This window comes from Meleagris gallopavo, chromosome 11 (assembly GCF_905368555.1).
Source record: "Meleagris gallopavo chromosome 11, MGAL_WU_HG_1.1, whole genome shotgun sequence".
NCBI lineage: Eukaryota > Metazoa > Chordata > Aves > Galliformes > Phasianidae > Meleagris > Meleagris gallopavo.
This window is the reverse complement of record NC_139414.1, coordinates 2,830,656-2,857,973: the sequence shown is the minus strand read 5'-3', so window position 1 is coordinate 2,857,973 and position 27,318 is coordinate 2,830,656. Positions and strand designations below refer to the sequence as shown.

The window sequence follows — 27,318 nt, the reverse complement described above, 5'->3', positions numbered from 1 at the left end:
AAACCAAGGCAACACTTATATGACAACTTCCAAGAGTCAATCAGGAATGCCAAGATCCTGGGCAATACCTAAATAAAAACATTAATAACTTAAGCCATTATTTGACCATTAACCAGCCTTACTTCGACTAAAATTATACTGCAGCCCTGAACTGTATCTTCAATATTCAGACAACAGTTTCACTGGTTCCAGTGCTTTTTCGCTTGGATTTTAAAAGTTCTGACCTAGAACTAGCTGCTTGCATTGCCACCTTCTATCAGGTAAGAGTTGTCTTACTTAAATGAGAGTTCAAATACGGAGCCTCCGCTGTCATTGCAAATTGCAAGTGTCGGGTCATCTGTAAACTGAGCAGACAATCAAATTAGAATTGGCATTAACAAATAAGCCACCAAACAAAAAAATAATTGAAAAAAACCTCATGCTACAGCATTATTTACAGTGCATTTACCTCTGTATGTTATGTCTACCAGCAATACACTTTCATTTAGCATTGAGAATATTGATGGCTTTTTTATGACGTGTACGAAATGCAAGGTTTTGTGTTTTGCCCTCATCTTTCCAGCATCATTTCTAGATTCTGTTATCAAAGTCCCACTACATTCTATTGCAGCTCAGAACCACAAGACATCAAAATCTGTACCGCTACCAGAATAACTCACAGCTTCAAGCCTCTAGGTTGGTGCCAGAACTGACAAATGGGCTGTGAGTCACGGACAGACCAAAAATCAGAAACATCCATAGCTACTAATGAAATCAAATAACTGAGATAAGAAAGGATCATGTACACAGTTGAGAGACCCTTCTGGAAGACTTTGCAATCCAGCACAAACATCTGGGGATTGCAAGGTCCAAGTACTCCTCAACGTTGGTATTGCCATCAGGTTATGAGCTAGAAAAGGGAGCCATCAGGAACAAGGACCTGAAAAAGGGGAAGATTCATCATTATGCATGGGACAAAGTTGCCTGAGATGGGACTATTTCAGATGCAGCAGTACAGGAGCACTTCATGGCAACAAAATCTTTCTGGTAAGCCAGGTGAGGCCAAGCAGCATGTAAGAAGCCATCCTTGAGCCATGGTGCTCCACCAGATACGCTGTGAACGGTACTCAGCGGACCTGAGATGTCTCAGCAAGGTGAAGCACCAAGATCACTGCTCCAACCAGGAGATACGCGTATTTTAGCATCTAAAACTACACAGATTCTGGCATCAGAGATTGGACAGACAATAAGCTTTTTGTTATATTGCAACTCACTGCCAATATTATGATTTCAGCTAGCAATATACTTGGTTTCCTTTTTTTAAATTTCTGCTCATTTTTTTCACCTCTGGATATTACTGCCACATAGCCCCTAGGTAGCTGCTCTCATCTGCAAATCTAGAAGTACTACACAAAGGAAGTTAGCACATCTGGGATTGTTTAGTTTGGAGAAGAGAAGACTCCAGGGAGACCTCACTGTGGCCTTCCAATACTTCAAGGGAGTGTATAAACAGGAGGGGGAACGGCTGTTTGTGAGGGTGGATGGTGACAGGACAAGGGGGAATGGTGTTAAACTGAGACAGAGGAGGTTTAGGTTGGATATTAGGAGGAAGATTTTCACCCAGAGGGTGGTGAGGCACTGGAACAGGTTGCCCAAGGAGGCTGTGGATGCCCCATCCCTGGAGGCATTCAAGGCCAGGCTGGACGTGGCTCTGGGCAGCCTGGGCTGCTGGTTGGTGACCTGCAGATAGCAGGGAGTTGGAACTGGATGAGCATTGTGGCTCTTTTCAACCCGCACCATTCTATGATTTTATGATCTGACTGAATATGAGCAGGTTCTTTGGAAAAAGAGGAGGGGAGGGGAGGGGAGAAAAAAGAAAAAAAAATCCATTACCTTAATGTGCAAAATGGCTGTTCCTGGGGGGTGAGCATCTGTTATTGATTGTAGCAGCTTCCCACTGGCCAGATCCCACATTGTGATCTGCAAGCAAGTTGTTCTCAGTATAAACTCTTTGCTGCCAAGAGGATCTCTCCATCACCTTGTGTGACGGCATATCACTGAGTTTCTATGTTCAGCACAAAAACAATTAACAGCTGCATACTGAGCGCTCTTAGCTTGGATTATACTAACACAGTCCCTCAGTAACTGCCTGAGGAAGGACAGCACTGAACCACCAATTCATGGGAATTACCTGTCCTTTTGCAAAGCCACACAGGAGTCTGGAGCAGTCGTTGTTGATGCTGAGAGCAGAAATAGCCCCATACTGAGCCCCAACAGCAGTGCTGCCCAGACACAGCCGTAGAGCCTGGTTTTGATCTAGGGCATAAGAATTAGTTCAGAGTTAGAGTACCACAATTATTTACTACACAGATGCTAGAGGTGCATTAACAATTCACAGGCTCACAGTTACACTCCTAATGAAGAGTTCCCAAGATCAGAGCACTTTGTTAGTACAGAGATTGCAGGGAAATACAAAAATTTGTTTTAACATTACAAAACAAGGACAGAGAATAGGGGAATGCAGAGGCATTAAAAACTGAATAGCCAAAACAATATCTAGCTTTGCTGGCTTTTTTTTTTGTGAGGATTGATGGAATGAAGACTGGAGATCTGAAATATATCAGAAGTGCCACTGAAATACTGTGTTAATGCGTTTTGCCTTGAGCAGAGAGGAAGAGGTCAGAGAGATCCAGGGAACAGACAGCAGCTGAGCCCCAGAACCCTCTGGGAGCAGTGCCCAAGGCACAGGACACATCTCTCCATACAAGCTGCAGCTCCATTAGCTATGTGCCAGCTGTGAAACAGAGCATGGAAGTATCTCCCAATTCCTCCCCAACACCACATGATGTATTCCTGTATCACTGACAGACTGGAGGCTGAGCGCACTGTGGGAGTCACCTTTCAAATTCTGCTAACAGAAAGGCCTCTCGAAGCCAAGGAGAACAGAAGGGTTCAGACTGGCAGAATATACAGGTATAGCAGCAGCTCTGAAAGCTCTGACAGTTGCACAAGTTACTGATTAGTTCTATAGCACTGATGTTCTTGTTTAATCAAAGGATGCATGCAATTCAAGCGACCACACCATGAACTGCTACCCTCGTTCAATATATGAGAAACATGGAGCCAAAACTATTGCAGCATCACTAGAGCAAGAAATCAGAGAAGGAAGTATTCTAAGGTGCAATAAAAATTAGCATCATTTTGTCAAGAAAAGTGGTCTTGAGTGGAAGAGCATCCAGATGGCAAACCTGGTGCCTGTATGCCACGTGCTGAACCCTGTGACGACAAAACACTGCATGTTTCAAGTGGCTGTAAGTAGCTTGTCTACAGCACTGAACTCTTCAGACAGTGTTCTGTAGTTCTGAACACTTCTGAATTAAGAACAATTTATTCCTCCATTAAAGAATGAAGAGCTCTACAACAGATTTCCAGGGAAGCTTTCCTTTACGGTTCCTCACTGCCTGCAGTGTGCAGATCTCTGATCAATTACGATACGTCCTCTGCCTGTCCTGAGCTCCAGTCCAGCCAGAACCTCCCTCCTTAAGGAGAAATTTGTAAAGATGTAGGACTACTTGTTAATTACAAGGGAAAAAAAAATAATAAATCTTTCTTCAGACTCATAGAGCTGCAGCTGAGGGAACTGGGATGGGTCAGTCTGAGCTCCTAAGAAGGAAGTGCCCATTTTTTGCCCAAGATGCATTTTCAGAGTAGAGAAATAACCACTTGGAAAGCAAACCCCAAAGAACCACACATCAGCACTTGTTCTCATTTCCAGCCAACCACAGGATAACACACAAGGAGGACTTATTTGATAATTTTAAAAACAAATCAGATAAGCAACATTGCATCCAACATAAAACAAGATGTCTGAGTCAATGAGCTCCCACTGATTGAACTGCTGAAGTAACAAAGACAGATAAAAGCAGAGAGTTAAGCTCATCTGATGATTTTCCAGACTAATAATAACAGAATTTAAGGCACATTTTGGATTAAAAAGTATTTTCCACATGCTTGAAACAAAGGTGGCTACTAACTGTCCAGAAAACATCTTCAATTTTGAAATGTAAATAAAACAGTTCTTCATCTGAATGATTTCCAGCAGTAACTATTGCTGTTACTGTTGTTCTCACAGTCTGGAGCCAAAACCAGATGGTACTTAGCCCTACAAGTAAAATGTTAACAAGCTTTTGAATATGAAATGTCACTTTCCAGAACACAGGAATAAGCAGAACACTCCAGAATTGATTTCTTCTTAGATAATCAGGTTTTTAACCAATTTATTTTTTTCTTAAGCCATCATGTCTCCGCATTCAAAAGACTTGATTTCCTGCAGAATGACTCAACTGCTACAGATTCTAAGATGAGATGCTTTCTTCCCACCTTCATCAGGCCTACCACCAGTAAATGCTCTCCCAGGAGGTACCCCTCTTGGAGCTGGAATCAGGAGGACAAGAGACGGTGTGCGAACGGAGCAGGTTACAGACACCATCTCCCTTGAGAACACAACAGCTGTCTCCTAAACCAGGGTGTGCTGAAACCTCCTCACCACCATCTACCTCCAGCTTGAGCAATGAAGTGGCTGCTCACAGCAGGGATTCAGTCACCTCCCCAGGAAGCCACTGCTCCCTCCTCAGCTGCACAGCTGCTGCATGGGGTCAGTCAGAAGTTGCTGTCTGCTTGTTGGGTTTCCCAGAGTTTCTGGCTCGTGGCTCCCTGACTCAGGTCCTAATCTGTAGTGCTCCCACTAACAGTTCTCAGGCAGAAACAGATGGATGGTGACCTCATGCAAGAGCTCTACTTCATCCTGCCCTCAAACAACGCCTTTGCAAACATCTACAGACATGTCCTGCTTTAAAACATTACAAATAGCACATTTACCTGTTCCTCTGCTGTTTCTGCCCAAAGAATTGGCAGCATTCAGTACACATGCAGTTTCTGGGCTCACCAGCAGTACCACCCACTGCCTGGTTATTGCCCTGCCTTACATGCTGCCTATCTGGCACAGATTAACCTAGCACATCAGCATGCAAACTGGGCAGGACAGGAGTTGCTCATGCAGGGTACGTGCACAGTGTGGTGTTACTGTACCTTTTCCTTTTCAGTCCACACAGAAAGGGCCAAAATAGGAAAGAAAAAGTCAGAAATCAATACAAAAGAAAGGAGAGAAGTAAAGAACAGCATATGTGACAACATTCAAAAAGACAGAGAGCCTTCAGATTTTGCTGACGTTTTTTATTTTGCAATCATTCCACCTTTTGATTTGCTCAGTTACCTGAGGGGATGCTGCTGATTACGGTGCTTTAAAATCAAGTGTGCGGTCACTGAAGAAAAATGAATTTATACATTTTGACTTCATGATACCAATGAAAAGAGAACAGGAGCATGCAGGAATCACTCCTGTCTGTATCTAAAGAGCTGGATGCTGTAGCACACCTCTCATCACCTTTCAGTCGGAGCAGAGGAACCCAGGTTGCAAGGCAGCTGCAGCAGTCCCTGGCCTCACTCTCTGCCACAAGGAGGGTCAATGAGCTTAGCCTCCTCAGGGCCTTGGTGAGTTCTGTGTATCCCAAGGAAGGTGATCCTGCAACCTCTCTCAACATCTATTCCAGTCTTTCATCACCCTCATGGTCAAAACAAATATCAGTCAGAGCTTCTCCTGGGGCAACTCCAGTGCACTGCCTCTTATCCTAACACCAGGAGCCTTTGAGAAAGGTCCAGCTCTCACTTCTCTGCTAAATGCTTGAAGCATTACATTTTACTAAAAGTCAAGGAACTTTCAGTTAGGAAAAACATCGCATCACGTTTTCTAAAGACCACAGAAAAACCTTTAGAAACTGCAAAGTACATAGCAATGTAAAGATCATGGCCAAAGTAAAAGTTTGTCCAAAATCTAACCAGGAGCGTAACAAAGAAAACAATTCTTCAAGAAATATATGAACTGAAACACCACAGCACATGAAGCACCTCAGGCATTTGGTGATCAATCCTTTCAGTGAGACTTGATGCAGAAACAGTCACAACAAAGATAAGAATGACCCTCCCTGTTCACATGCTTACGTACACTCCTCAAGTCCTTCCTGGAGTGTAAAATGCAAAAACCTCTCACTACTCTGACAACCCCTTGTTCAGAAGCTTACTAACTTCCTTAAATGCCCACATGCAAAGACAGAAGTAGGAAAATCACCATAAAAATGTCTTTCACAGCAGCTACAAAGCAAACTACAAAGATCTCCTACTTACAACTCAGATCACGTGTTGATCATATTCAGATTAAGTACATCCCATTTTAAAGCCTGAATTCCCAAGAACGTGAGACTTACTCTGTCACAGTCCTTCCCCTCCTTCTTCTGTACCCTGCCCCCTCACAACTTTTAGCCTCTTGAATAATTCCAGCCAACTCTGAAGGAAAAGGGTAATTCAATTTCAACATTTGTTATGAATTTAGTGCTGCATAGACATCAATGCACACAAGCTAAACGTGCATGGAAGCACTTCAAGAGCAGCTCTCTCCAGCTGAGAAGCTGGTTAGCTAAGGCACAAGCTCAGAATTTACATGTAAGACAGGCTGGTGATGGGAGAAAGAATAACAGAAAAAGGGATAAAGTGGTGACGGATGCAGGAGAAGATTGGGGAAGGAAGAACCTAGGATGCAAGTCTGCAGGTACCATGGCTTACAAGCTTCCCTTCTCAAGGAATGCATTTTAATTTTCCTACTCCTGGCAGCTACTGTGTCAGAAGGGAAAAGATGGATACGCTGCAAATTGTTCTACTATTGTTCTCCTATAATGATTCTGCTTTTTTCCATATCAAAACAGAGTAATTTCATACATAAATACAAAAAAGGTTCTTTATACAATTGTCAAGGAGACAAATTTCTTGTTATCAATGCGTCAATCTCCTGCAAAACAGGAGCAAGAACTATACAAAGAGGAACAAATTAAATATTACTTGTGCTTTATTTCTTTACTGAAACAAAATTGTATTTAGCACAAAACATACAAGAAATCCAATTCCAACTCTAATTTGAGCTGTTCTGGGGATTGGTTCTTTTGTTCATTTTGCTGGTTTTGTTGTTGCTGTTTTTAAAAATCATTAAAAAAATGCAAAGAGCTTTCTTTTTCACTTACCAAAAATCAGGGCTAGCCCATGAGAAGTCCCCACTGCTATCAGATTTGATGCTGCCTGAAAAAGTCACGGAGAAAGACCAAAAGCTGAGAAGTTCACAAATCATTCACAAATCCACCACTTCTAATATCACACAAAGCTTGCCAGAAGGGGAAATTTTAAGAAGGCTACAGATAACACTTTTTAATATACCAGCAATAGACCTGTTGCTACATGAGAACTCATGTAGTTTCCTACATGAGAACTACAACCAAAGGACAGTTTTGCACCCCCCATGTGCCTCAGTCACACACGCTTCCAACCTTGCTATGCAACCCTCACCTCCAGATGCATTTTTCCCCTTTTTCTCTTGAACTAAAAACTATCATTTCTTATATACTGCTGCTACCACAATCAAAGGGATCAAATGACTTTCTTTTCTTCATAAAGTTTAATACTAACTTCACAAGGGCAAGAAATACTTGCTGTTTGCCACCTCCTTAACACATGACTCTAATTACACGCAGCTTACTTCTGACATACTTCAATTAGCGTGCTTGACTTCAAGAAGCTTAGTGCCCATTGCTAAACAGGTCTGTGCCTTTCAGACAGGCTTTCAGCAAAGCTTTAAGGTCATATTTGAGTTATATCAGAGCCATAGAAACTTTGAACTCACTGCATGATGAGCACTTCAGTTTAAGTGTCTTTAAAACACTGTTAGGAGTCAAAGCAATGGCTGGCAAAGAAGAAATAGGTAGGAAACTTCAAGGTGTCCAATAGATGAATGTGATGGGGAATGGTTGGGTGCTCAACTAAGAACTCCTGGTGATGACATGAAAAAAGGGAGAGCAGAGGGCTCGATCAGCACAGGGCAGTTAGGAAAGGCTGCACCTTCTAATGCTGCTCCTCCTAACCCTCACATTCGAGGACTCTTAGCAAGGACAAGAATATTATGATCCATTAACAACCCCATTAAATTACTGCTTAAAGTTTGCCAAATTTATATGAAGTATAAATAACAGTATATCACTGTATTGTGTACTTACAATTGCAGTAGGCAAACCAGCATCCACTTTGTCCTAGAAAAACAGGACAAATTATGAGTAAGCAGCAGAACTCCCTGCACTATTAGTGTCTCTAATAATACAGCACACAGAGTCAACACAAGATATGTTTTAACGAGTCCCACCAGGCCAGAAAGTGCAAAGGGAACCACTGGCAAGGAATACCCAGAACAGATGAGGAAGCATACAGAAGTGGAGAAGCAGCAGACTAACAGACTATCCTGTCATTCCAAATGAAAGCTATCCTGTTTTTCTCAAAACAAGTCTCATCTGATTAACAGCCCTCAGCATTCTCTGAGTGGACACTGCACTGATATCTAATGCAAAACCATTTCCCTCTCCAGAACACCTTCTTACCTTCCCACCCAGGTGGCTCATTCACACCTCCATCAACACAAGTAACAACTGGCTGCAGCACATTCACACTCAGACTCCAATCACACAGCCCTTACAGAAACACTCACAGAATCACCTGCATTTTATGCTAACAAGCCTGTTTCAGAATTCACATTCTTTATAAATCACTGCCTCAACTGTGATCTTGGGCAGCTCCTTTTCACTGGCAGCACAAACTCCAGGCAAGCCTGAGGTGCAGTCACTGACACAGAAGTGTGTGGGCCTCAAATGAGTGTGGCCCGTGCCTGCTGCAGGCATTAAGCAAACCTGCTTCTAGCACCTTTAAGCAACAACAGCACTGATATCATTTTGTATTAATATTTCCCATCAGATTTTTTGACATCTGGCAACAAAAAGCAGTGCTAAAGAGGACTTACCACACTGCTGCTGCAGATAGTCAGCTAATAATTCACTCCTAGTTAGAGATTACTAGTACTAGCTTATGTACTAAACATATTAATATTAATACTGTGAAGAGGGAGAAGATCACCCGCATCCCTCCACACCAGAACACGCCAAAATTTTACTTAATAGATGTCACCAGGAGAGATATAGACACTTACTGCTGCAGATACAATTTGGGCAGAAATCCCCTTCAGAAGCGAGAGTCTTATAACTGATCCGTGCAGAGAGAGAGAATCTGGGAGTTTTTTCTTCCTAAGGAAAGAAGAAATAATCCAAACACGTTAAAGTAGAGTTTGGAACATATGCCACAGCTAAACCAGCAGGTAAAGTCTGCATGCATACATAACCATGCAGTTTCCATTCTTATTGCTGAAGCACACGTGTCCAAAATCAACAGACGTGAAATCAATAGCAAAGTATCCAACATAACACTGTGCCTGCATAAGAATTTGTCTGAATTCCTCTTCCACAGAAATGAAAAGTCCTTCAAACAAATTTTCAGTTTCAAGCATCTCTCTGCAGCAGAGATATAGCATTTATTAATAAAACCTGAGAGAAAAACTTCTGCTCTTTAATCCAGCCTCAGTGAGTCAGGAAGCTTCAACCTCTAAAGGTGAGCACCGTAGGAAACATACGACTGAAAAATGCTTGTTAGCAGCATATGGACCTCTGGGAAAACCAGATGTATACTTGAAGTGTAATATTCAATTCAAAGAGCTGGCTTTATACAAAAGGTAAAAGTTGCTGTTTATGGAGAAAATGTTTTTAAAGGTAACCAGTGTACAAGGAAAAGTAGATTCTGAAGAGCACTGGTATACTGTAACACACATAGGAAAGGGAAATTCCCCAGGAAAATTCAGTTCTCTTTCCAAAGACATACAAACAAGTAGGTAGGCTAATGAAACATGCCTAATAGCTTATAGTGTAGCTGAGGACCCATAAACATGGTGAGCAGCTTCAAACAAACGTGGTAAAAGTGATTCCTGTTTTTTCTACTTCCTCTGTACTGGAAAATATTTAAGTCCCTTCAGGTTACATTTCACTCAATACAAAACATTTTATCTGAAAATGAAAGAACAGTGCCTCAGAACACCACCATATGCTACCATAAACTGTCACACTTAAGAGTGTTTGTAGCCAATGCAATTGCTCATGTAGCAATCACAGCATAATAGAAACCAGAGGCCAACTTCCCATGGCACACAAGCAGGCCATGGGAGTGGCTCAGAGTGTAAGATGAAGCCATCATCTGAGTAATTAACAAAGTAAGTCAGCAGTACTGCAGCTAACCATCACATTCCAGGCTGCTTTGGGATGTCAAGATTCATGTTCCACTTCCAGAAGCAAAAGCATATTGTTCGCCTTTTAAAAACGCAGAAGGTTGCTTTAAGAAATTTCAATTGTTCTTAGCATTGATAGTCCTTCTACCCACCCAAAAAGATAATTACTTTTAATTGATTTAATCTCCCAGGGTATCAGACTCATAGTACCTTTTCAGGTGTGTCCTGTCCCCACTGTCAGAGCTTGCTACAGAAGACGTGTCATAGGAGTGTGTATCTGTGTTATCAATGTTCAGGAGAAAAGGATCTTCCAAAATGAAAGACTCTTCTTCATCATCAGTCTGAAAGAAGAGAATCACCACACTTGGTAAACATCCAAAACACACAACACCTTAACTGAAACATCAGCAAAGTGGCATCAAGTAAGCAGAAAAAAAATATGAGAAGATAATAAGGTAATCTCTTATTAGAAAAACAGAACTATGCTATACTGTGGATAGCGTGGAAGAATCAGTCTCCAGAACCTTCAGTGATCACAGAGGGGATGAACAGTGTGGGATCTCCAGTGAGAGAATGCTGCCAACAGGAGAGCTAAACGTGCTGTGCCCAGGGCTGCCTTCTGCTGGCGACCCTCTCTCCTCAAGCTTTGCCTAGAATTGTTTCTGTGTTATTTTTAGGTGGCCACTATTTAAGCTACCTTCTAACTTCAGCACAGATCGCACTGTCCTTGAAGCACAGAGCCAGAGTGCAAACACAGCGCTGCACTGAGAGCCAACGTGCAGAGATGACAGCAGGTGCTCCTTGTTTGCCTCACAGAGAGCAGCCCTGTGCTCACTTTTCCTCAGAGCAAGGTATGCCTATGGGCTCGCTCAGCTTGTGCTCCACACTGAAATCCCTTCCTGAAAACACTTTGCTGGTCATTCCCATCCTGTATACGCTGAGACAAACAGCACCAAAGACTGTCTGCACTGAGCCACGTTTTCTTCAGATTACCACAGTTCTACTCCTTTGACGTGGATGGGCCCACATGTGAGTTTGGGCTCACAGAAATTCTCTGAGCTCCACCTACGTCCGTCACCAGAAAGAGGACACATTCTTCTACACCTCCACTCAATATCCCTTCTACTCGGGCGGCAATCTGCTGAATGTTCCTCCAGGTCCTAGACTGCATGCGACTGTCTGGGACACTTCATACCTGTACCTTTAATGCAGCTTTTAAGAGAAGTCACCTGTTCCAAGCTCTTTTTTGCCATTATACAGGGCCAAATGTGTGAAAGAGACTACAACAGTGAAGCTGTGAAGAATCCAGCAATTACATGACTCAACATGTGCTGTGTCAGCCATCAGTATCGGGAGGCCATGGGGTTACATCACTTTATTTCTCAGAAGAAAATGAGAGTCTAGGTGACCTCGGGGACCTCCTCCAGCCCCAGTGACAGCATTTCACTGCAGCACTGCACCGTGCCCCTCTCACCTCGTTCAGGATGCTCTCCAGCGTTGGCGGGGTATCGACTTGAGGGATGTCAAACTCTTTGTCATCGATCTGGACATCAGAAACCACAGACCGGGGTTAGATGCCCACCCCGCCTTCCAAACCTCTGCTAACTACGAGAGGAGCAGCCAGGCACGCTCTGCTTACACCCACCCCGCACACAGGCGTCGGATTCCGCCTGACAGCGACAGGACACGGGAAAAGCTTCAGACAAAGAGGGAAGATCGGGGCGAGATGCGAGGAGGGCACGTTTCTCCCGGGGCACTCCCGCCGCGCTCTCCCCGCTGTACCCGGGGTCAGGCACGGCAGGGCCGGCCCTGCAGCCCAGTGCCGTCCGATCCCCGCCCCGCCGGCTCGCAGTACGAGCGCTGGCGTTGCCTGCACGACGGCCGCAGGGACCGCTTCCCCACCTCCACCCACCCCACCGGAGGAGGCGCGGAGGGGAGGGGAGGGCACGGCACCACGGCACGGAAATGGCGACGCACCAGCTCGCTGCGGGAGTCCAGCTCGCGGTCGAGCTCCGCCGCGCTCAGGCGGGACGCGGGCGGCTCCGGGCAGGGCAGCCCGTCCGGCTCAGCCTCGGTTCCCGCGGGACCCTCCTCCGGCGCCGCGTCCATGGCCGGGCTGCGGCTACCGGTGGGGCTAGCAGGCCGCCGGCGCCGGGACTCGAACCGGCGACCGGAGCCGCCCCCCGCTCCCGCGCAGGCGCAGCACGGCACCGCCGCCCTCCCCCCCCCGCCCCGTTAAAGGGGCCGCAGCGCGGCGGTAACCGAGGGGAGGAGGCGATGGAACGGAGCGGTTTATTGGGAAGTGCGCGGCTGCCCCGGGACGGCGGCAGCGAAACTGGACTAGGGAGCGTCGAGGACGTGAGCCTGCGGGAGGAGGGAAAGAAATCATCAGTGACGTGGAGAGTTACCAGTGAGAGTCGCTGCAGGGAATGCAGTGGTACGGCTGCACAGTGAGCTGAGAACAAAGGCTGCATTTCCTCAGCAGCACTGTGCCCAGCACAGCCGCTGCAGGACAGCTGCTGCCAGTGATTGCACGGCCATATCCCAGCGCAGGAACAAGCATGGCAGAGTGCTGTGAAGTGCCCTCCCTTGCAGCCTGAGAAACGTCATCGGAGAGCTGCTGGATTATGGAATTAAAAGCTCAGGTGTCCTGAAGGAATAATTAATGCTAGGGGTGGGTGAGCACTGCAAGAGAAAACACAAGCAGAGTTCTCCCTCCATCCTGTAGAGCTGGATGACATGCTGCTTTTCCTCCTCCTAGAAGGACAGAGGGTTTAAAAACACAACCACCTTCTCAGCTTCTTCCTTACATCCAGGAGGGCTGCACAACCCTGTGACGTGGGGTGTACATCAGCCTTCAGGCTCAGCTGAGAAAAACCGACAGATTTTTGGCAGGAAGCAACCCCGCTTCAGAGCCTTGCTGACACTGGAAAGCTGAGCCTTGGCTCTAACAAGAAGGATTCAGAGCCCAGTTACCACCAAACGCTCTCCTCCATGCTCCAAAGCCTTCCTTCCCACTGCCAGCTGTTTCAGAATGGTCTTCTGCAGCAATGGGGCATTTGCTCCTCTTACAACAGCTGTCAGTTCTCCTCTCTGAAAAGGGTGAGAAGCAGGTCTGTCAGTGAGCACAGCTCCCTGGGCTCTGGAAATCACCAGACCATCCCATCATGTACTGTGTTATAACAGAATCAATAAGGCTGGAAAAGACCCCTCAGATCCTCAAGTCCAACCCCAGCCCAGCCCACCCCACCATGCCCACTGCCCACATCCCTCAGTGCCACATCTCCACAGCTCTGAGCGCCTCCAGGTGACTGCCCCACCTCCCCGTGCAGCTGTGCAGCGCCTCACTGCTCTTTTAGAGAAGGAATGTTTCCTAACACCCAACCTGACCGCCCCCTGGCACAATGTGAGGCCATCACCCCTCATCCTATTGCTGTTACCTGGAAGAAGTGACTGACCTCCATCTGCCACAACCTCCTCAGGGAGTTGCAGGGGGTGATAAGGTCTGCCCTGAGCCTCTCTTCTCCAGACTGATCCATTCCAGTTCCCTCAGCTGCTCCCCATAAGTCTTGTGCTCCAAAACCCTACCCCACAGCTTCACTGCCCTTCTCTGGACACACTTCAGGGCTTCAATGTCTTTCTTGTAGTGAGGGGCTTAATACTGAACTCCGTACACGATGTGTGGCCTCACCAGAGCTGAGTACAGGGGAACAATCACCTCCTGCTCCTGCTGGCTGCACTATTTCTGATACAAGCCAGGATACCCCCGGCCTTCTTGGCCGCTTGGGCACACTGCTGCTCATGTTCAGCTCCGCATCAACCAACACCCCCAGGCCCTTTTCCTCCGCACAGCTTTCCAAGCCCCAAGCCCATACAGCTCCATAGGGTTGTGACCAAAGTGCAGGACTTGTCTTGTTTAAACTCATACAACTGGCCTCAGCCCAGCAATCAGCCTGTCCAGATCCCTCTGTAGGGCCCTCTCACCCTCAGGCAGATCAACACTTCTCCCCAACTTGGTGCCATCTGCAAACTTACTGAGGGTACACTTAATCCCCTCATCCAGATTAACAATAGAGATATTAAATTATGTACCAGGCCCTCCTCACAGGCAGAGCTGCTCCACTCCAAAACAAAAGGGAAATTTTGGAACAACTTTCTTTACTGTTCCTGATGTGCCTGAGGATGAAGGGAAGGAGCCTGTGGCAGCAGTGAGGCCCTGCAGTAGCACAGCTCTCCAAGAAGACAGCTGTTCGCACTGCTAAGCCACATTTATTGCTGTGTAACTACTGTAAGGAACTTTTCACTCACTGTGTAGAAGAGAAAGATGGGCTCACATTTTCCTCTGTATTTTTCCAGAGCATCAACGGAATCAACTTCAGCCTAAAAAGGATGTCAGATAAAATAGGTGCTTATGGGAAAACATTTTTGCTTCAGAGGAACACACACAGAACAGCCTGTGCTCAGAACTGGCCAGCACTCACCCCTCATGTACAGCAGAATCCCAGGCTTACAGGCTGAAATGACACTGGTCAGAGCCAGGGATTGTATCTCAGCTCAGTACCACACTCAAGAAGTGGATGTCTCTGGGAGATTTTGCCTGCAGGAGCTGGGACAGCAGAAGGAGCGTGTGCAAGGCTGTGTGAAATGGAGTTTTGAGCATCTCTACAAATCAGATCTCCACAGCTGTCTGGGAACTTGCCCCAGTGCCCTCATCACTCCTATTTGAACACTTTTTTTTTCCTTGTATATTTTGGAATTTTTGCTGCCACAATTCAATCTTGTTGTCTCTTGTTCTTTTGCTATGTACCACTGAGCAATCCCTGTTTCTTCTTTCTCTAATAATGCCCCAGTAGACAGCCAAAGACAGCTCTTGGCTCTGCCCCTGAGCCTTCTCTTCTCCAGGCTTTGAAAACCCAGCTCCTTCACTCTCTCCCTGTACAGCACAGGAACACACATGCTGCTCATCCTGTCCAATGTAATTTGCTTAAGCAAATTGTGCACACTGCAGAAACAAGTCCCTTGGAAAGTTCACCGTGTCAGTAGGCAGACATCTTCCAACTAATGTGTCACCCAGCCCAAGAACAGCAAGTTTGCTGCCAGGGTTAAAGTAAGAGCTGGTAAAATACGAAAGTCATGAAACAAAATGATCAGTTGTGTTCAAGCCTTCTCCTTTGCAGAAAAACATCTGAAAATACAGAATTGTTCAAGCCTGAAAGTCTTTAATGGTATGAGCTCTTATCGATGTAACCAACCTGCATCCAGCAGGTTCATTCACATAGGCTGGAACTCCTGCAATGTTTTAGCTGGATTTGGAAAGATGAATGACTTCAGTTACCTGCTAAGTTCAGGGGACAGAATATGGATTTTTTAAGCAGTGCCAAATGGGACCTTACCACAGCAAAGTGCAGAAGGTCACTGCTGACTTCATTCCTTATTCTTCGGAAAAGATCCACTACTGTTTTGCATGGGCCACACCAGGCTTGATATGCATCAACAACTGCAAGCATGAAAATAAGAATAAGGTCAGAATGGGTTGTTTCGGACCTACACCAATAGGCTGGTTTGTGCACTTTGCAGCGTAATCTTTAGGAAGAGGGCTGCATAAAGGCTGTTAGTGCCGTAAGAAACCTGAAATCCTCACAGAAATGAAGTGTCCTCTTCTGGGGTTCTCTATGGCATCACCATCCTGGGGAAGGAGATTTTTTTAAGGTCCAACCTGAGCCTCTCAAGCTGCAGCCTAGGGCTGCTGCTCTCATAGTTCTGACTCTTGCAAAGCACCACAAGGGTTGCGGATTCAACTACAGTAGAAACTAACTACTGATATGCTAATAGATCAAAGGGTCAAATGGCATTAAAAAATAACAAGCTCACAACGTTGTGGAGTCTTTAAAAGATACATGTACATGGTTGTGACCCTGAGGGTATCAGATTTTTCAGGGTGACCTGCCCCACAGGCTCACCTAGCCATCCTCTGACCCCACCTTGGGAACCAGGGCTGCTCCTCGCACTGGGATCTCCCTGCCCCATGCCTGGAGGACTTGAGGCTCCTGCACCAGTGTTGCTGTAGTTCAATGACAACTGTCCCACATAAGTTGTTAATCTCCAGCTGGTACAGCTTCTGTTAATATGGTATAATATTCCTTACTTCCACTCAGGGCAAGAGAAATAAAGGGTTTGTCCAAACATTAGTATCAGCAGAAACTGATTCCTAATAGGACCAAAGTGCTTGTAACACAGAACAAATCAACACTGCGTGTTGACCAAGCCCTTACCAATGAGGCCTTCAAGACACAGCATTTCCTCCCAAAGTTCCTGGCTATTGACGTTCATCTGTGTGAAAATTTAAAACCAGTCAGAGCAACAGTAAGTCATCAGGTAGTTGTAAACATATCGACATGTCACCTTGTGCTTGCCTGTATGACAGACACATCCATTCAGATAGGCATTAATCTGAACACTGCAGGAAAATCTTCCTGCCTGCACTCCTCTGGTGAGCAAGACAGGGCCAGAACACAGGTGGGAGACAACTCCCCCTCCCCCAAAGCACTGCACAGGCATATGGAGGGGTATAGGAATACTTGGACAAATGCAAGCTCTCCCCTTTCAGTAGCAGCAACTCTCTGAACAGTCTGGGTGCTTGGAGACTCCACCTTTGGTTTGCAGAGAGACAGTTATTCTGGGAGGTGAGCAGGGAAATGGTCCCTGTGCCTTCACAAGATGTTGGCATCATGGACCGTACCAGGCAGTGCCAGTGGTATCTGAATGGATCATGCCACAGTCCTGACCTTAGCATCAGGACAGCACTATGTGCTTTCCAAATCCTTTGGTGTGCTAGGCAAGAGGCTGCAGCTGGGGGATCACCTAAAGCTGCACCTGTGAAAGCAGCATTCTGGCCAACCCATACTTACATACCCCATGGACACATTTCTTCACAGGCCCCCACCCTCCATAGAGCTAGAGGTTTCCTTCCTCCCTCTCTCCAAGCAGCTTTGCTCACAGCAGGGATGGGGTGACCCCTGTGACTGACCGTGGGGTGCAGCACGGAGGGGCAGGCAATGCTTTTGGAACACCACACCGTCCCCAGTAATTCCACTAACCTCCTTTGCTGAGCAGCCTACTTCTGCAAGCGCAGGTCACGCGAGGGCATCAAAGAATAATTGTCAAAGGGTGTTATTGCAAAGTAAAATAATAGAAAGTGGCTCAGCACAAGCTACTCAAGTGTCAGCAGTAACTCAATAAACCATCCCTGCCCTTGGAATGTGCTAAAAATGCTGACTGTAGGTTGCCCTTGGACTTGCAGGGGAGCAAAAAACGATGACACCCAGGGTTGGTAGAACCTGGTGTTTTCTAAATAAATTGTTCTGAAATTTTTTATTCTTTAATCAAGTGACTTCAAAGAATCACTCATGTTGGTAATATTACTTCTTTGCTGCTGTGCTGATACTGAACAACAAAGATTCCTAATAGCATTCTCAGTCAGTATCATTAATCGTAAATACATTCAGTATTATACTGGAATACACTGGAAGATTGTAAGCTGCAAGAAGGGTATTATTCAGTAATTAACACCAATGCACATTAAAAGACTGCTAGAATTCCAAGTCAAGAACTCAGAGTGGAAATTCCCATGCAAATTAAGTGGCTTCTTGCGGACTTTCAGGTATCACTGGAGGTCAGGGTGAGCAGTTTCTCCAGGACCCCACCTCGCTCAAAGCAGGGAGTTGTTCTGACACCTCCCTCTGTTCTAACACCTTTCTCTGTTTTCAGCATGTGACCCCACACCTAATTTCTCAGAGCACATCTGCAGAATTAAGAAATGCAATTATTCCAGGTATCAGCAGTGCTAGGACCACCCTCGGAGCGTTCCACAGCACGTTAATGAGTTCAACTCATTTATGATGATTGTAATTTGCAATAATGAGTTCAACTGATGGACTCTGAAAGCAATGCCAGCACTGTTCAAAGTGCTTTGCTAACATGGATGCCCAGCAGCAGCCAGGATATGGCTCTTCTCTGATACACCCAGAGCGTCTCCAAGCCAACTCGCTGTGCTATACACACAGCTCAGGTCACGCAGTCACACCACACTCACACCTGTGCAGACCTAAACTAGGATCTCCCAAGCTGGATGTGTAGCTAGTTTGCCAGAAGTGCAAAGTCCCATTGCAAACATTTGCCATCACAAAGGAATGCAGTGCAACAAGCAGCAGCAGAAATAATTCCTAGTTTAAACTCTTCACCTTTCTCTTCTCACATATTCACGGACTCACCCATGATCTCCAATTTTTATAATGACTTATGAAGTTCTTAACCTGGAATTTTTCCTGGTACCTCCCAACTTTTTCCAGCTTTGCAGCAATCTCTAAACACACAAACCCCTGGCCCTGACCTCAGGGCCGTATTTGCCTTGCTGCAGTTCCCCAGTGCTTCCCACCTGCCTTCAGGAATGCTTTTCTACCACGAGAATCTCACAGCAGGGCCCTGACAGCAGATACTCTAAGACCAAACTACATTCTTTCAATTCTCTGTGAATTTAGAAGTTGTTCTGAGAGGCCCTCCAGCACGGCTGGCTCCTACCGACCTGAAGGACCGCCTCCTTTCTCTTTGCAGCCATTCTTCCACAGCAACAGCGGTCGCTGCGCGACGCTCAGCCGTCGTCTTCTAATTACGTGACTCCAACCGCTGCCAACCTGCACCACAGAGACAGTTTTACCTGTTGTAGCTTCTCTACCCCGCAGGACTCAGCAGGAGCAGGGCTGGAGCTGAGTGCTGTTGCAGTGTCTGGGCCAAAACTACAACGGTGGGACTTCCCAAGCCTGTGGAAGGAGCAGAGTGGGCCCAGGTACCTGCGCAGCAGCTGGCAGCTCCCCAATGCCGCTATGGCAGCACTGGGCGGAACAGCAGCCCGGCCCCTCCCTGCTGCCCTTCTCCAGCCCCACTGCTGTGGGAAGCTGGGCTCCCTCTGCTGTGAGCCCCACTGCCTGGCCAACCCACCCGGTTCTGCCTTCTGCCCACTGCTGCACGTCCCCCTCCCCCACGCCTCATCCCTCCCAAACCCAGGGCACGGAGCCAGGCATCACCCCATTGAGCACAGGGGAGAAGCCGCCAGCCCTTCTCCAAACACAGCTCCATGGTAAGTTTTCTTCCCTCATCTGAAACAAGCATCCAACTGCTTGCAAGCATTCAGGTCAACAGAGCTTCTGCTCACCCTGACTCCTGTGCCGGGCTCCTTGGGCTCCAGGTGCACACCTCAACCTGTTCCTTGCCACGTGGCACACAGTAGCCATCCTCCAGCTGGCCACCTCCTGGCTCAGAACCTGGCTTCTGGCACAGCAGCTGCCCTCCCTCATTGCCACCAGCAAGCTCAAGGTGACGCTGCTTGGTGTCACAGGGACACGGGCAGGGAATCCCCAGCCTACATCACCAGTGTGGGTGAGCACTGCACTCCGGGGTGCCCCAACAGCTATGTCTTTGTAAACACAAGCCCCCGGTAAAATCCCAATGATTATGATCACTGCTGAATTTTCACGTTTATACCTAACAGGTGCTTACATGTCAGAATTACTTGCTCATCCCCTTTGTAAACTTATTTTCTTGACTTCAATAACATAACCTCATGCACTGCAATTATTCCTCTGCCTGCTATATCACTGCCTTAAGGGAGACCAATGGAGGGAGGGCAGCTACTACCTGGCTAAAAGCTGTAAAAGTTTGGGTTTTTTTGTAATATGAGATGCTTGCCTTAAAAACACAAGATGCCTCTGAGCACATCGTGTAGCATCCTTCACTACCAAGAGGTCCATTTGTGATAGCAACAACTGGCAAATTGTCTCATTTGACTTCGAGAGAGTACCCCAACCAACAAGCTGGCAGTGGTGAGATACAGCCAAGCATGCCAGCTGCCTGATCACCAGCACACTCCAAAGCAAAACCAATCGCTTGGACACATGTAACCTTTGAGAGAATGGTTATCATCACTGGACCCTGCCAACAGACATAAGGAGCAAATATACTTAAAAAATTGATTAGGTTTGATTGGTTTTCAGGAAGAGAAATGGCACAAAGATGGCAGAAATATGATCGTCTGTATCACATCCAAACTCTGCTTGCTTTGGTTCTGCAAACTCTAACTCAAGAGATGCCACCACCCAAACAAAGCTGGCAAAGGCCTGGCCAACACATTTGTTCCCACGGTGGCCTCAGGAAGCGACTGTGGGGCTGTGGAGATGGCACAGAGTGCTGACTGTTCCATGAAGTAGAAAAACCTACATGTTCTGGTAAAGTTTTTTTTTTATTATTTACACTATTCATTTTCTTCTCTTTGTACATACCTATAGCAACAGGAAAAATTATTCACAAAGCTTAACTGAAGGTAAAAATGTTCTCATCCGACGGTTTGCCCTGCCAACACCTGTGGGAAATGGCAGTTGTTCTCACGCAGCAACAAGATTGTCTGAGCATTGTTTTTATCATTTCTGGTAGAATTTAGGAACCAACCACCTCAAAAGATGTACACAGATACTTACTCACCCTTCTTCTGAACACTTTTAGGCACCAAAGTTTTATAGAACCAAACTCAGATTTGTTTTTAGAAAAGCAAACTGGGAGAGGAGGGGGAGAAAAGAGATATGAAAGAACTTGAGCTCCTCAATGTACATAGCAGGAGTGAGAACTTAGAAGCCAGATACACACTGTAAAGTTTTACATTCACAATACCTGCCTCAGAACTTCCCCTCAGGTCAAGCCAAAATATATCTGATGGGACTTTATAGATAAGACTTCATTTCTGAGGTACTGCTACTTATCAAGTTCTCACTTATTTTCCACTTTCATTCTTGTCCATCACAAAAAAAATTTGCAGAAGGACATAAAAACTTCCAGTCGCTTACTGCAATGCCTGGGGGAAAAGTGTCAGGTGCTCACTTTTATTTGTCTTTCGAGAGCAGAAGAAATTACATGAAATGTATATATTCTCCTCTGCAGCCACGTGATAACAGTTATCTGATACACAGCACATTCAAATTCCAGGCCAAACCATGGTCACATTTTCTGACACGAATAGTGACCTCTGAAAAAAGTAAGGCTATCACAATTTGATCTTCTCATCAGAAATTAAAGATTAAGATACTTATCAAACCTGGTTAGCGAAGTTACAGACCTCTCTTCTTGCAGCAGCCTTCCTGAAGCTCAAGGTAACATACGAAAGATTTGGTTTAAGACGTAGGCTGCAACCCTTAGCATGCCTGTTAGTGTTATGTAGATATAGTGTTTGGAGATTGACTATTGAAACTATGGCCTAACCTGAAATTAGAAAGTAGACATGGGAAGAAAGCAAGAAACCTGAACTGTACGAAGGAGAGCTCCTTCTGCTCCCATCTGCTCCTATGCATATCTGATTCCTGAAGCCACTGGGGGGGTCTTGCATTCCAGCCTAACCTTACACACAGTCTTCATTTGTACCCACAATTTTTTTCCACACTTACAGGCACCGTTTCAGGAACTTACGGATAATTTAAGCTTCTGAATACAGTAAAATCCCATCACTTATCACCCAGGTATCCAAATCCATGCATGTGTGTATATCTGTACATATACACACAATTTATAGCAACATGACTGAGCAAAAAAAAAAAAAAAAAAAAAAAAATTAATCTGTTCCACAAGTTAATGCACCCATTAATAGAAATAATTTGTATGTTGCTTAACTATGACTGAAGGTAAAGGATGCAAAACAAAAGGAATCCCTTAATCACTGCTTGCCAGGTCTCTTGAAAGTGTAGCTTTTGCAACATGTTGTTCTCTCTACTGATACTAGGGATCAGCAAATACATATCATTAGTGAAATCAACTAATCCTTCAGCAATTATCTGAGAAAATTCTTGGCTTCTACAGCGAGAGCTTATGCCCGCTTATATTGCAGCCACCTGTCACTTCCCAGAAAAGTCAACAGTCATGCAAACTCCAAGGCCTGAGACTTTCTTCTAAAACTGTGCAGGGACGTAGAACAATCCAGCTGACCCATTCCACTGATTTGAGTATTTCATCAGTACTGAGTGACCCTGTATGGCAGTACAGTGCTAACTCTTGGATCCTGTCAGTACAGAATGTGCTGCTTATAATTTGGCATATACTGTCTCCCCTTATTTTCCTCTTTAAAAAGGAAGTATAATGTAAGTTAAGCTGAAGTTCAGAAATGCATATATTTTACTTAAAAACATTCATCTGTTCAAAATTCAAAATAAACTTTATGGGATACAACAGTTTTTGTTTTTTTAAATAACATTTCATTCAAACTGTATATAATTCATTGAAGTATTCGTACAGCAAACAATGGTTAACCCTTGAAAACCTGTAGAAAAAGATTTTCACACAAAAAAAGGAAAAACAAAATTGAGGTATCACACCCAACACACATTCATCCAAGCACACGCACACACTCAAACACACTCACACACATCCACACACACACAGGCTGCAGCAAAAGCAGAAAATTGTAGGCCCAAAAGGAAAATGATGACTGATTGTTCTATTCCAAAGTCCAGGTAGCTCAGGAAAAAAGAAACAAACAAACCAAAACAACCCCCCAAGAGTCCTCTGAGTAAAGAAACTACCTCAAAAAAATTCTCAAGTGCACTGGAGACCTGATCATTTAAACTGTTTCTGCAAAGCAGCTCCCTGCACCTAAGAAAAATGCAGCCCAAGGTGACTTGTGCAAATATAAGGAGTCAGGAATATTTCCTGCTGTTCCTTAAGTAGACATGAGGGGTGTCCATAGATTCCATTAGCCTTTGATCATGCAAGATACTGTTGGAGTGCTGTCTTCGCCCTATAAGAGGAAAAACAAGCTGTTAATTGTTGGGTTCTGGCTTTATCATCAACAACTGTATGAACAAAACTACACGTTACATCAGCAAGATAGGGAAGATAACTAGTGAGGTGACAGGAAACTGAATAGCTGCTTCCTTCAGTTTGGAAGGATCCCATTTTTGGTGCAGTGTGGGCTGTAACAGTTCAAGGATCCACCCTGCACCTGAGAATAAGACGATCTAATCACGTACACTAAATGTTCAGCATATCCTAAGCTATCGTCAGATATGGTGTGGATTAAGATGTATCTTGAACCTTGAATTTTTAAACAAAGAAATCCCCTTTCAGTTGGTGAAAAGCAATTATTTTTCTGTATACTACAAATGTACCATGAAAAGCAGTGACTATAGCTGAGAAGTGAACCTGTCATGTATCAGGAACTTAGCCCACGCGGGAAGCACATTATTCCTGTCAGTAAGACTGCCCCTACTAACACCATTCAGTGAGCTGAGAGGGTGAAAAGCAGCAGTCAGAACAGCACAATTTATATGATCTAACTTTGCAAGACGTTTTGGTTACAAATACCTCCCAAAAAACTATGGTTACAGTTTCATCAATATTTCAGCTAATTCGGTGTTAATTATTAGGACCTGAATTGAAAATTTTGCTTCTCCTTTGAGCCCACACCTCCCAACCATGCTGTCACACCCTAACAATCCTTTCCAAAACCCAAGCCAACTCAGCATCCCAGAAGATCATCACGTAATAAAAAGCAAAGATTCTCCTCTAATCTCGTTTCTGGATTTTATTTTTTATTTACACTCACTTGTCACACAGATTTGGATCCGATGACTGACTCAATTTATGTAGGATATCTACTATTCCCATGTCTCGTAGTTTGTCCTGGCGTTCTTGTGAACCTGTAACAATAAATTACATTCTTGGGAATGTCACCAAAAAAAACCGTATGCAGAACAGAAGAAAGGAGTGGCAGCAGAAATGAGCTTAAAGAGAGGGGTATGGAGCAAAGTTCAGTTCCATAAACACAGCAATGGAAAACTCCTTCAGCTGTGGCAACTTCGAACCAGAGCTCTAGATTCTATAATGATGTCTCCATTTTTTATGCTTTGGATTCCATTGCACTGCAATAATGACTAGAATTTAACACTAGCCTTTTGATCAGGGTAGTAACTTGTCTGTGTATTAATAATGAGGCTTTCTTACCTTCTTCTCCATTCCATATGAGATTAGATATGCAGAACATGGCAGCAAGCTGAAGTTTAGCATTTGAATGACTCTAAATACAGAAAAAATAGTATTCAAATTTAGAAGAAGAGATTCAGAATTTCTCACACATTTTGGCATTCATTCTGTAACAAATGAGGTAGAAAAAGTTGGGACAAAGGGACAAATTCTGTATCTATAACTTCTCTCAAAGACGACACCATGACATAAGATACTTTAGTAGCTTTCAGTCAGTTCCTCTTACATACTTAGTAAGAGATCTACAGGATGCTTCTTTTTCAGTATCATTACAAATTTTCCAAGTAGAATTGTTAAAGGCATTGCTTAAGTCAGCATAACATTACGATGGGAAATAACACTGGATCTTCCTTCTAATCTGCCATATAGAGCTGCACAGCATGATTTCTTAAACACAACTGAGTAGACAAGAGCTAAGTGCATGACAATGACTAACAATTTACATGAATAAATGCTAAAGCGTCATCTTTAATTCTGGCAAAAAATCAAAATAAAACACTGAAGAGAAATTCCCCCATACCATATAGTATTTGATTTTCTGCAGAATGTCATCATTGGTCATAATCAGTTCTTTTGCTGTTGTTCCATCTGCTATATTGGCAAGTATACATAACGTCTGAAAGAGAGAAAAACTGTTAAGAATATTGGCTGCAGATCGCATCCTATGATTTATACAGTTTTCCTGTCAGCTTTGAACTTGTAACAAACAATTCTTTTAATTAGTTTCAATATCTTTAATCTGGAGTTTCCAGCTTGCTTACATTTTGCCAGTGCCAAAGCGGTAACAACTGTGGTTGAACAGCCCTTCCAAAAACAGTTTTTGCTGTTCTAAAAAAATTAAGCAACATTCATTAATTCATTTCAGTGAGTAAAATTTATGTCTCTTATGGAAATACGCAGCACATAGAAAAGGTACAATATATTGGAAGGTAAAGGAGTCTATTCTGTATCAGCAGCTAGAAAAAAACAACGCATCCATGTAGTTCTTTGGGTGAGAAAAAGGAAAAACAGAGGTCTATCTGCTGATCCCTCAGAGAAATATTTTTTTTCCCACAAGTTCTAGTCACACATCTTACCTGCAGAGGGAACTCAAGCAAACTACTAATGCACCTGCTTATTTCTTGTGAATTAGAAAAGCCATCTTACAAAATAACCTCGAAGCAACAAAGCCCATGTTTGCACTACATGCACAAGGCATTAAGACTTGCAAAGGCAGCTTTCCTGGTGCTCGGGAGGCACAGGGAGATGCTCTATGAATTCTTCCCTTAAGAGCTGTGCAGGAACTCAGCCATGTTTTCTGTGCACGTGGTTGCAGGAGGGCTCAGGAGAATGACCAGCACGTGTGTGATGCCTTTATCTAAGCTGCATTCACGTTAGCAGTTGCAGACATCTATTATTTCCCAAAGCTGCTGATGACACACTAACAAGCACCATCCTGCTTGTGTGCAACAGTTAGTTCTGAAACAAAAACCTGTTTATCTCATTGCAGGGTAAGCGAAGCGCTCTGTATACTAAGGCCCCAAAACTGAAAGCCTACGTTCAGCTTCAGTACAACAGCCCTCTTCCAGGAGGTGCACTTTCTCCTCCAAAATAATTCTCAGAGGTTGGCAGGCAAAATCATCTCCTGTTGCAATAAAGGCCATTTCACTTACTAGAGCTTTATCAGAAGCAATTTAGAAAGAAACAATTGTTTAATCCTCAGCTGTTTCACAACCATGGTTTCACTAAACTTGCTACATATTTAGCCTTTTTTTGTGTGTGCGTGTGGGTTGGTATTTTTTCTGCTAATTTTGCATTTTTTATGGCCACAAAAGACCTCTTTACTTCAGCCCACTCTTCACTGAGCAGAGATTTAGATCACTCTGGATTTAGGGATTACAGACATTTGCCATGCTGTTCACCACCAATATCCATTCTAAGCCAAAGGAATCCTCTGCAATCTCCCACAGCTTCTCAATGCCCCCATTATTCACCACCACGTGCCCTGTGTGAAGACAGTTAAAGAGAGCCCTCATCTCTCATTATTAGCCAAAATTCTGCCATCCATCCTCTTACTTTTGCTGTGGTAGCCTCACAGGAAGTATCTCTGTAAGCTGGCACCCTTACGCTGCTCTAAAACCAGAGATGCATTTCCCTGTTGGCCATCTCCTCTCTCCATTTCCCTTTACTCATGTATGTTTTATTTCTTCCAGCTGTAATGTTTGAGGGCATGCCTCTTCTGATCTTATCATGGGCTACACCAGCGTGCTCTTCTCCCTGATACTGTCTCCTCTGCTGTGACCACTGCTGGCTCCTACAGCCCCCAGAACAGCTGAGATGCCACAGCTCCCAGCAGAACATGTTCTCCTGCCAGCAAAGCAAGCAGTAACACTATTCTTTATTATTGACTGTTCCAACAGCTGCTGTAGAAGCAAATAACCATGAAGCTTTTCCCAGCATGAAATACTGGCTTCGTTCTCCTCCCATGTCCCCATTGTCCCCTTTCTGCCGTGCCACTGCCTTACATCTCATGCACGGTGTTCTCCTACTTGTGAAATTGAAAAAGCATTCTGAATTCAATTCAAACATGTTTGTAATAATGCACTGAAGAGGAATTTCTTGTAGGTACTGCAGTTATTAAATGGACAGACCTCAGTAAAATAGCTACAGCACATCATAATCCTCAAGAAAATTAACATGATGAGAACAGTGAGCATTTTTAGATGTTTCTCAAACTGTATTCTGCCATGAGAACTTGAAACAAAAGGAAGGATACCTGTTCTTTGACTTCTATATTGTGCTCCCCTTCCAAAATGAGGGTCACTGCTTGCATGATTTGCTTCCCATGAGTACTCATTATATGGTCTATGTGCTGTCAAAGCAATGAAATATAGTTAGAAGTAATTTTCCAGACACAGAGGTGGCATTCCTACATGAATTACTTTAAATAAAGAGTAGCAACATTGCACAAAGTTCCTAGCTCATAGCAAGCTCTCCCAAAACACAAAGCAGCAGAAACACTTGGTCATATTCCTCTTCAT

At 44.6% G+C, this 27,318-nt stretch overlaps 3 protein-coding genes across 11 annotated transcripts in view; all 3 read right to left on the bottom strand.

Moving 5' to 3' along the window:
• The window catches only part of VPS8 (VPS8 subunit of CORVET complex), a 62,689-nt gene extending 50,207 nt beyond the window's left edge, over positions 1 to 12,482 (bottom strand). For both annotated transcript variants that reach the window (XM_085232707.1, XM_085232708.1), the window contains exons 1-9: positions 12,206 to 12,482; positions 11,703 to 11,771; positions 10,439 to 10,569; positions 9,107 to 9,200; positions 8,130 to 8,162; positions 7,107 to 7,161; positions 2,171 to 2,295; positions 1,873 to 1,959; positions 277 to 344 (exon numbers count right to left, since the gene is read on the bottom strand). In XM_085232707.1, the coding sequence (XP_085088833.1) occupies positions 277 to 344; positions 1,873 to 1,959; positions 2,171 to 2,295; positions 7,107 to 7,161; positions 8,130 to 8,162; positions 9,107 to 9,200; positions 10,439 to 10,569; positions 11,703 to 11,771; positions 12,206 to 12,337 (794 nt within the window). In that variant the 5' untranslated portion in view covers positions 12,338 to 12,482. The remainder of the gene's footprint in view (positions 1 to 276; positions 345 to 1,872; positions 1,960 to 2,170; positions 2,296 to 7,106; positions 7,162 to 8,129; positions 8,163 to 9,106; positions 9,201 to 10,438; positions 10,570 to 11,702; positions 11,772 to 12,205) is intronic.
• A 19-nt stretch (positions 12,483 to 12,501) lies between these two features.
• NME9 (NME/NM23 family member 9) lies at positions 12,502 to 19,583 on the bottom strand. Of its 2 annotated transcripts, none has more exons than XM_085232737.1 (7): positions 19,437 to 19,583; positions 18,810 to 18,918; positions 16,501 to 16,558; positions 15,622 to 15,725; positions 14,537 to 14,608; positions 13,205 to 13,321; positions 12,502 to 12,592 (listed from the first exon to the last, which is right to left on the bottom strand). In XM_085232737.1, exons 2-7 carry the CDS (start codon positions 18,840 to 18,842, stop codon positions 12,569 to 12,571), a joined length of 408 nt encoding a protein of 135 aa, XP_085088863.1. In that variant the 5' UTR covers positions 18,843 to 18,918; positions 19,437 to 19,583; the 3' UTR covers positions 12,502 to 12,568. The 2 variants fall into 2 exon arrangements, with proteins under 2 accessions (XP_085088863.1, XP_085088862.1); XM_085232736.1 differs by lacking the exon at positions 19,437 to 19,583 and adding an exon at positions 19,075 to 19,226.
• Positions 19,584 to 22,409: 2,826 nt separating this feature from the next.
• Positions 22,410 to 27,318, bottom strand: part of ARMC8 (armadillo repeat containing 8) — a 56,820-nt gene continuing 51,911 nt past the window's right edge. For 5 of the 7 annotated variants that reach the window (XM_085232717.1, XM_085232714.1, XM_085232716.1 and 2 more), the window contains 5 exons: positions 27,054 to 27,149; positions 24,819 to 24,914; positions 24,260 to 24,332; positions 23,862 to 23,955; positions 22,410 to 23,054 (listed from right to left, as the gene is read on the bottom strand). In XM_085232717.1, coding sequence (XP_085088843.1) covers positions 23,021 to 23,054; positions 23,862 to 23,955; positions 24,260 to 24,332; positions 24,819 to 24,914; positions 27,054 to 27,149 — 393 coding nt within the window. In that variant the 3' untranslated portion in view covers positions 22,410 to 23,020. Of the gene's footprint in view, positions 23,055 to 23,861; positions 23,956 to 24,259; positions 24,333 to 24,818; positions 24,915 to 25,059; positions 25,127 to 27,053; positions 27,150 to 27,318 lie in introns of those variants that run through there. The other 2 variants (XR_014885436.1, XR_014885437.1) reach the window with 2 other exon arrangements.

Bases quoted from the DNA above. Each gene is read 5' to 3' on its own strand.
- NME9 (XM_085232737.1), bottom strand. From the start codon at position 18,842: ATGGCTGCAAAGAGAAAGGAGGCGGTCCTTCAG. The intron at 14,609-15,621 runs GTAAGGTCCCAT...CATCCTTTTTAG, and splicing joins ACCTTCTGCACTTTGCTGTG to GCTGAAGTTGATTCCGTTGA. The intron at 13,322-14,536 runs GTGAGTGAAAAG...CACCCTTTTCAG, and splicing joins CCATCTTTCTCTTCTACACA to AGAGGAGAACTGACAGCTGT.